Below are 10,000 nucleotides of genomic sequence, written 5' to 3'. Positions count from 1 at the left end.
TATGGAGAAGTGATTGCCATTATGAATGTGTATTTCCCACCTGGCCATCCAAGTGAATTTCTAGCTACAGCATTCTCTGAATTTGTCGATCTCAATGTCAGGAATAGTTTTGTAGGAGGAGATTTTAACTGCCATTTAAATCCTTGTATAGACAAATTTCCTGCAGGACAAACGTCCATCTCTCACAACTCTAAATTTATGAATGCCCTCTGTGAGGATCTAGATTACATAGATATATGGAGGGCCCAACACCCAACGGATAGAGAATATACCTTCTTCTCAAAAGTTCATAAATGTCACACACGTATAGACTATTTCTTTGTTCCCAAAACTTTACTTCAGTCCATTACTTGTAGCTCTATCGGTAGTGCTGTTATATCGGATCATGCTGCCGTTTTTATTCAATATCAGGTTGGAAATCCAGTCCCACAGACAAGATATTGGAGGTTTAACCCTTTAATTCTCTCAGACCACAAATTCATATCTTACTTTACGGAAGAATTTCAATCCTTTCTATCTATTAACGCGGCTTCCACTGATGATCCGTCACTTCTTTGGGAAACCTCTAAAGCCTTTGCAAGAGGCCTCATCATATCGTATGTATCCAGTAAGAAGCGTAGGCAGGCTGAACAAAGAAAAATTTTGGAATCTAAGCTTAAGATGGCTGAAAGAGATCACATTGCTTCACCGTCGTCAAAGAGACTTAAAGACATTTCTGCATTACGCTCAGCCTTAGATTCCCTTTCAACAAAACACGCAGAGGCCCAAATTAGATTTGCTAAACAAAGATTATACGAGCAGGGTGATAAGGCTGGGCGTTATCTGGCTTATCTAACAAAGAAAAAATCAGATTCTAAAATGATCCCTTCAATTATAGATGATACAGGTGAGCAGATGTTTGATTATGCAGCCATAAATGACACATTTAGAAGCTTTTATGAAAATCTTTACCACTCAGACCTAAAGCAGGATACGTCAGATTTAATGGATACTTTTTTCTCCTCGCTCAATCTTCCAAAACTCGCAGAAGATCAACAGTCCAGGCTTAATGCGCCCTTAACCAGAGAGGAGGTACTGGATGCTATTAATGCATTGCATTCTGGGAAGGCGGCTGGCCCGGATGGGCTGAGTAGTGAGTACTTTAAGGAGTTCCAGAACCTTTTAGCTGAACCCCTGTTGAACATGTTACAAGATTCCTTAGAAAGGGGCATCCTACCTGCGTCTCTGAGGGAGGCCAACATTTCGTTGATTTTGAAAAAAGGAAAACAACCAGAGCGCTGCACCTCCTACAGGCCAATATCCTTATTAAATGTAGATTTAAAGATTCTCTCCAAAATACTGGCTACACGATTGGAAGGCTTACTCCCGGTGCTCATTCATGAAGACCAAACTGGCTTCATTAAAGGCCGTACTTCATGCAATAATGTGCGTAGGTTACTGAACACAATTCAAAAGTTCCATCAACAGTCGATGGATGGTGTGGTAGTCTCTCTGGATGCAGAGAAGGCGTTCGATCGCGTTGAATGGCCCTTTCTTTTTTATGCGTTAGACAAGTTTGGCTTAGGTGAAACATTTATCAGTTGGGTTCGATTACTTTACAATAATCCTCTCTCCTCTGTTCTTACTAATGGACTACGGTCGCCTAATTTCTGCATTCAGAGAGGCACCAGACAGGGCTGCCCCCTCTCCCCTCTTTTGTTCGCTCTTGTTATAGAACCCTTAGCAGAGGCAATCAGGAAGAATGAGGACATCTATGGTCTACCTATAATCAATAGACAGCACAAGATAACCCTTTACGCAGATGATGTCCTGATCTTCATGACTAAGCCTGAGGTGTCTACCCCTAATCTCATTGACACAATTAGTAAATTCAGTGCCTTTTCAGGATATAAAATAAACTTTGACAAATCGGAAGCAATGCCCCTGGGTAGCCTGAAGTGTCAACCTAAAACTCCATGTCCATTCCCCTTTAGGTGGTCCCCATCTGGTTTTGTTTATTTAGGAATATATATAACCCCTGAATTTGATAAAATGTATAAAACAAATTTCACCCCCTTGTTTGAACGCATTAGATTGGATTTGGAGAGATGGAATACATTGCCTATCTCTTGGCTGGGACGTGTGGCTCTCCTGAAAATGAATGTCTTGCCTAGAGTGCTCTACCCTATTCAGATGATTCCAGTTCTTTTGCCTCATAAAACCCTTAAAAGTCTGAATAGTTGGTTAAGCTCCTTCATATGGGCAAAGAAGAAGCCCCGCATTAGCTTAGCAACTATGTGCCTTCCATCCTCAGAGGGTGGCCTTGACCTCCCTGATATTAGGAAATATCAACTTAGTGCACACCTCCGCTTTATCGTTGACTGGATACGCAAAGATCCCCTGTCCATGTGGTTGGATATAGAAAGTTCTATGTCCAAACTACCTCTTGCAAACCTCTTATTTTCAAAAAAACCTTTAGTTAATGCATGTCATAATCCAATTACAGTCTATACTGTCAAGGCCTGGCGGGTAGTTAGAAAATTGGAGGGTAGACATAAATTCACTTCTGTTTTTACACCAATATGTGGTAACTTAGATTTTTTGCCAGGAATAACGGATCCTGGCTTTCAGATCTGGAGTACCAAAGGGATCTCCAGGCTAGGTGATGTACTTGTTGGAAACACATTGATGTCATTTGGTCAGTTAAGTGTAAAGTATGATATTCCTAAACAGGATTTTTTCCGATACCTTCAACTAAGAGATTTCATTAAAAAAGATACAACAATTCTTACTGACCAAAGCAATTCATGCATAGAGCGATATCTCTTCTCACTTCAAATAGGCCACTCCATAGGTTTCTTTTACAGATTGCTTAAGGAATGCGCTACTACTGGAACTTTACACCTGAAGGGTAAATGGGAAGGAGAACTTGGCGTGGAGATTACAGATGAGGAGTGGGATGAGGCGTGGGATAATGCAAGGACCTTGAGTATCTGTAACAAGGTGAAGGCAGTTCAGTTAAAAATTCTGCACAGAGCTCATATATCCCCTTCCCAACGTCATAAGTTCAATGCTGACCTCTCCCCCCACTGTCTTAAGTGTAAAATAGAGATAGGGAGTCTTACTCATTGCCTGTGGTCCTGTCGGAAAATTAAAACATTTTGGAATATGGTTGGGCAAGATATAAATAAGATTTTAACCATGTCACTACAATGTGATCCTCTTTGCATGTTACTTGGGGTATCAAACTGTTTTATTAATGACAAATACAAAGAGAAATTATATAAAATGTTAACTTTCTGTGCAAGGAAATGTATCTTATTAAACTGGATAACTGACAAACCCCCCTCGAGAACACAGTGGCATAAAGTTGTAATAGAATATATTTCACTGGATTATTTGACATGTAAGTTACATGATAAGGATAACATTTTTCGCAGAAAATGGGAACCTTTCATGTCCTTTATGGGGTTAAATATTGAAACCATACTAATAAGAGGATTCATGTAAAATGGATAGGACCTTTCATTTTATTTTATGTTATTATTGTATTTCATTTCCAATTTTATATTAATTTATTTACTCATTCTGTGCCGTCACATAGCCTAAGTAATGAGCAAAGTTTGTCTGTATATTTGAGTCTCTGAGCCGAGTCTTGTTGTTATTGTATGTCTTGTTTTGTGTTGTTAAAAAAAAATGAAAAACCCAATAAACATAATGTTTAAAAAAAAATAAAAAAAAAAAAAAAAAACACACACACACACACAGATATCAATAATCACACACACACACACACATACAGATATCAATAATCACACACACACACACACACACACACACACACAGATATCAATAATCACACACAAACACACTTACCTTAGTAATGGATACTGGAGGTTCTTTTACTGGGCTGTCCGTAGGGTCCCGATCACACTAAGAATGAAGCAGGCCACATTCTCTCTTACTCTCTCTCTCTCTCTCTCTCTCTCTCCCTCTCTTTCTTTCTCTCTCTCTCTTTCTTTCTCTCTCTCTCTCTCTCTTTCTCGTTCTCTCCCTTCCCTACTCTCTGCCGTTCTCCATCTCTCTCGCTCTCTCTGACTTCTTCTCTATCCCTCTCTCCCTCTGCCTCCTATGACAGAGAGAGCGGTGTGAGCGGTCCACTGGTCGGCCATCTTACCCCTCTGATCCCTCCTAATGGGATTACTCATTAAGATGGAGGGAGGAGGGGAGAGAGAAGGAGGGAGGGAGGGAGAGAGAGAAGGAGGGAGGGAGAAGGGAGAGAGAGAGAAGGAGAGAGAGAAGGAGGGAGAGAGAAGAAGGGAGGGAGAGAGGGAGAGAGAAGGAGGGAGGGAGGGAGGGAGAGAAGGAGGGAGAGAGAGAGAAGGAGGGAGAGAGAGAAGGAGGGAGAGAGAGAGAAAGATGAATGGAGGGAGGGAGAGAGAAGGTGGGAAGAGGGAGAGAGAGAAAGATGGAGCGAGGGAGGGAGAGAGAAGGTGGGAGGAGGGAGAGAGAGAGAAAGATGGAGGAAGGGAGAGAGAGAGAAAGATGGAGGGAGTGGGGGAGAGAGAGGGAGAGATGGAGGGAGGGAAGGGGGAGAGAGAGAAAGATGGAGCGAGGGAGGGAGAGAGAAGGTGGGAGGAGGGAGAGAGAGAGAACGATGAAGGAAGGTAGAGAGAGAGAGAGATGGAGGGAGTGGGGGAGAGAGAGGGAGAGATGGAGGGAGGGAAGGGGGAGAGAGGGAGAAAGATGGAGGGAGGGAGAGAGAGATGGAGGGAGAGAGAGATGGAGGGAGGGAGAAGGAGAGAGGAGGGGAGAGAGACAAATAGATATAAATATAGAGAGACAGAGATAGTTAGATAGAAAGGTAGAGATAGAGAAATAGAGGTAAAGAGAGAGAGATAAAGGTGGATAGAGAGGTAGAGATGGGGCAGGGAGGACAAGAAAGAATCAGAAACAAGCAGACATATTCCTACAGGCATCAGAATAAACATGAACTACACACATGCCAGTGGACCCATTTCTAACATGTGCATGTGCTAGTGTAGTGATATCTACAGACCTGCGGTGAATGCATACGGACACATACAATGCAAGTGCCTCACTACAACAGCTGTGTTGAAATGTCACTTTGTAGTAGTGTGTGTGTGACCATCACCCTACTGCTCTAGGGGTGTGGCCTACTGATCTAGGGGTGTGACCTACTGCTCTAGGGGGTGTGGCTCTGGGCTACTACTGCTCTAGGGGGTGTGGCTCTGGGCTACTACTGCTCTAGGGGGTGTGGCTCTGAGCTACTGCTGCTCTAGGGGGTGTGGCTCTGAGCTACTGCTGCTCTAGGGGGTGTGGCTCTGGGCTACTACTGCTCTAGGGGGTGTGGCTCTGAGCTACTGCTGCTCTAGGGGGTGTGGCTCTGGGCTACTACTGCTCTAGGGGGTGTGGCTCTGAGCTACTGCTGCTCTAGGGGGTGTGGCTCTGGGCTACTACTGCTCTAGGGGGTGTGGCTCTGGGCTACTGCTGCTCTAGGGGGTGTGGCTCTGGGCTACTACTGCTCTAGGGGGTGTGAAGCTCCTTGAGATAAGTTTTAGTTGTCATTACTATTGCATGTCTCTCACACACACACACACACACACACACACACACACACACACACACACACACACACACACACACACACACACACACACACGTCTTGTTACCTGCGTCTCTTAGACTGGGACCTGACAGGAGCTCAGTAGCAGAGATCTGGTAGCACCGTGAGGAATCCCCGGTCGTCATGGTGAACTTTACATCCACTACAACACTGACGTCATCACACCCTCAGCCCAAACATTTCCTCATCATCATCATCATCATCATCTCCATGGCAACCACAGAAGCTCCCCGCCCCCAGCCACCCCCCCCCTAATAAGGTCGTCTTGGGTGACACATCCATGTAAGCGCTGGCCACACACACACACAGGCACACACACACACAGGCACAGGCACACACACACAGACACACACACACACACACACACACACACACGTAAGGGCTGGCCTTGGAAGGTTTCCGAGCACCTGGGAGTATATAAGGTAGTGGACCCCACCGCTTGTCTGCTGGACTCACTCACACACACACTCTCACACACTCTCACACACACAGACACACACTCACTCTTGAACACAGATCACTGGAAAGACAGAACGAGAGAACGAGACTTGCTGTGGGGAAGAGAAGAGAAGACCTCTGGGCAGGAAGCAGAAGAGAGGTACGCTACACACACACACACACACACACACACACACACACACACACACACACACACACACACACACACACACATACGTCTTGAAGGAAGCAGAAGAGAGGTAAGCTTAAATTCATGAATTATCTTTTAAATTCATTTAGGACTTTAGCCAGGATTATTTCTGTCACACACACACACACACACACACACACACACACACACACACACGTCTTGAAGAAAGCAGAAGAGAGGTACGCTTAAATTCATGAATTATCTTTTAAATTCATTTAGGACGTTAGCCATGATTATTTCTGTCTTTGCAATCGTCCACATATACACGGTGATTGTTGTCATAGTGATTATGGGATTATAATGGGACTATGGAGGCTAATTTAACACATATATACAGTGCCACTTGAAAGTATGTGAACGCCTTGAGCAGTTTTGAAGAGTTTTCTGTTGTTTTACCATGATTTTTCTCTTTTTTCATCCCCAATTTTCCATGTATGAAGTGTCAGGTTTATGTTTATCAATTGCATGTTCTTGTTTAGAGGGAATTGTGTGAGTAGCCAAAAAACTACATGAAACATGGTATTAGTGTATTTGCAAAAGTAAGTGAACCCCCAGCTGCATTGGTGAAGTCAAGTAGGTAACAGATTTGGTGAATTACATTTGGGTGCTAAATTAGTCAATTAAGCAAACCAATCAAATGAGATATCCTTAAGAAAAGGGTTGGGCAACACAGATTCAAAGCCAAACTATAGTTTCAAGTCTCCCCCTGAGGCATGTCCTGGCATGCCTCTCAGCCCCTCTCTCCCTATATAAACCCACACACACACACACACACACACACACACTCGTCTTGAAGGAAGCAGAAGAGAGGTATGCTTAAATTCATGAATTATCTTTAGATTTAATTTAGGACTTCAGCCTGTCTTTATTTCTGTTGCAATCGTCCACATATACACCGTGATTGTTGTCATAGTGATTATGGGATTATAATGGGACTATGGAGGCTAATTTAACACATATATACAGTGCCACTTGAAAGTATGTGAACGCCTTGAGCAGTTTTGAAGAGTTTTCTGTTGTTTTACCATGATTTTTCTCTTTTTTCATCACCAATTTTCCATGTATGAAGTGTCAGGTTTATGTTTATCAATTGCAGATTCGGTGAATTACATTTGGGTGCTTAATTAGTCAATTAAGCAAACCAATCAAATGAGATATCCTTAAGAAAAGGGTTGGGCAACACAGATTCAAAGAAAGAGGAAACCAGCCAAACTATAGTTTCAAGTCTCCCCCTGAGGCATGTCCTGGCATGCCTCTCAGCCCCTCTCTCCCTATATAAGCCCACACACACACACACACACACACACACACTCGTCTTGAAGGAAGCAGAAGAGAGGTATGCTTAAATTCATGAATTATCTTTAGATTTAATTTAGGACTTCAGCCTGTCTTTATTTCTGTCTTTGCAATCGTCCACATATACACGGTGATTGTTGTCATAGTGATTATGGGATTATAATGGGACTATGGAGGCTAATTTAACACATATATACAGTGCCACTTGAAAGTATGTGAACCCCTTGAGCAGTTTTGAAGAGTTTTCTGTTGTTTTACCATGATTTTTCAATTTGTTTTTTTCACCAATTTTCCATAGATGAAATGTCAGGTTTATGTTTATCATTTGCATGTTCTTGTTTAGAGGGAATTGTTTGAGTAGCCAAAATACTACATGAAACATGGTATTAGTGTATTTGCAAAAGTAAGTGAACCCCCAGCTGCATTGGTAAAGTCAAGCAGGTAACAGATTCGGTGAATTACATTTGGGTGCTAAATTAGTCAATTTAGCAAACCAATCAAATGAGATATCCTTAAGAAAAGGGTTGGGCAACACAGATTAAAAGAAAGAGGAAACCAGCCAAACTATAGTTTCAAGTCTCCCCCTGAGGCATGTCCTGGCATGCCTCTCAGCCCCTCTCTCCCTATATAAGCCCGACCTTCTCTGGCCAAAATCATGGTAAAACAACAGAAAACTCTTGACTGCTCAAGGGGTTCACATACTTTCAAGCGGCACTGTATCTGTTATTGTTGACATAGTGATTAAGGGATTATAATGGGACTATGAGGGATAATTTAACACATATAGTGTGTGTGTGTGTGTGTGGGGGGGGGGGTGGGTTCAGGCGTGTTTAGATCAATGCAGTAGATTTATGAATGGAGCTGGTCCATTGAAGAAGAAAGTGTGGGTACAGGCGTGTTTAGACCTGTGTGTGTGTGTGTGTGTGTGTGTGTGTGTGTGTGTGTGTGTGTGTGTGTGTGTGTGTGTGTGTGTGGGTTCAGGCGTGTTTAGATCAATGCAGTAGATTTATGAATGGAGCTGGTCCATTGAAGAACACGAAACAGAAGCACACACACACACACACCATGTAGCCACACACACACACACACATACACACACACACACACACTCACCCCATATAACCAACAAAAGCCACTGGAGTTTGTCCTTGGCAGAGAAGAAAGAAGAAAGAGGCACTAAATGAATCACACACACACACACATACACACACACACACACACACACACACACACACACACACACACACATGAATCCTGTAATATCCTCTGAATGCAACTGAGTTCTGTGTTTACTCTTTCCTGAACAGTGATTGGCTGAGAGGCTGATAGGGGAGGAGGAACATCTGCGTGTGAGTGTGTTCCAGTGGAGACAGAAGATGCCGCAGCTCCCGCTGAAGACTGTGTGTGTGTGTGTGTGTGTGCTTGTGGTGGCGGTGGTCATGTGTGTGAGCGCTTCTAAGTTGAGTGTGTCATGTTCTGGAGAACGAATCTGCAGAGAACTCAACTCTCAAGAGGAGCTACTGGTGAGAACTTAAACCAGCTTCATCGCCATACTCTTTATCATCATCATCATCATCATCATCAGCTTAATCATCATCATCATCATCATCACAACCACCAGCACGATCACCAACATCTTCATCATCTTCACTATCATCATACTCTTCACCATCATCATACTCTTCATCACCATCATCATCATCGTTATCATCACCTGAACATTATCATAATCATCATCATCATCACCACCACCAGCACGATCATCATCTTCATCATCACTACACTCTTCATCACAATCATCTTCATCATCTCCATAATCATCTTCAGCATCATCATCACCAGCACATCACTATTATCATAATCAAGTCTTCATCCTCACCACCACCAACACGATCATCATCTTCATCATCATCACCATCGTGTTCATCATCTTCATCATCTACATCATCATCACCATCGTGTTCATCATCATCTTCATCATCATCATCATCATCATCATCATCTTCATCATCATCTCTAAACTTATCTCTGAAATTTGGGGACTAGATAAAAAAGGAACAAAAGAACCAAATTGTATACCTCCTTCACTAAGCCTTTTTTCTAATTGGCTGTTTACTTCTCTAACCCTCTCTGATTGGTTGCCTCCTTCACTAAGCCCTTCTTAATTGGTTGCCTCCTTCTCTCCGCCTCTCTGATTGGCTCTCCTGCAGGACTGTCTCCGTGTGTGTCCTCCGGAGCAGCAGGGCCAAGACTCCGCCCCCTCTCTGGAGCGTCGCCAGCTGGCCCCTCCCCCCGAGGCCGATGGTGATGAAGATGATGAAGATGATGGGGGCGGGGTGGAGGAAGAGGAGGAAGAGCCGGGCGTGGTCCTGGGGCGGCTGCTGTCCATGCTGGCCCCGGTGGTTGTGCACCCCCCCTCAGACGTGCCC

At 43.6% G+C, this 10,000-nt stretch overlaps 1 protein-coding gene across 1 annotated transcript in view; it reads left to right on the top strand.

Moving 5' to 3' along the window:
• Positions 1-9,010: 9,010 nt before the first annotated feature.
• The window catches only part of LOC308382559 (pro-opiomelanocortin A-like), a gene marked incomplete at both ends in the record, with an annotated part of 1,491 nt that continues 501 nt past the window's right edge, over positions 9,011-10,000 (top strand). The window contains 3 exons of the mRNA XM_080860958.1: positions 9,011-9,094; positions 9,782-9,875; positions 9,993-10,000. The exon at positions 9,993-10,000 is cut by the window's right edge and continues 169 nt beyond it. Coding sequence (XP_080717084.1) covers positions 9,011-9,094; positions 9,782-9,875; positions 9,993-10,000 — 186 coding nt within the window. The remainder of the gene's footprint in view (positions 9,095-9,781; positions 9,876-9,992) is intronic.

Source organism: Sprattus sprattus, assembly GCF_963457725.1.
Source record: "Sprattus sprattus genome assembly, contig: scaffold_83, whole genome shotgun sequence".
Taxonomy (NCBI): Eukaryota; Metazoa; Chordata; class Actinopteri; order Clupeiformes; family Clupeidae; genus Sprattus; species Sprattus sprattus.
This window is presented reverse-complemented; position numbering and strand designations above follow the sequence as displayed.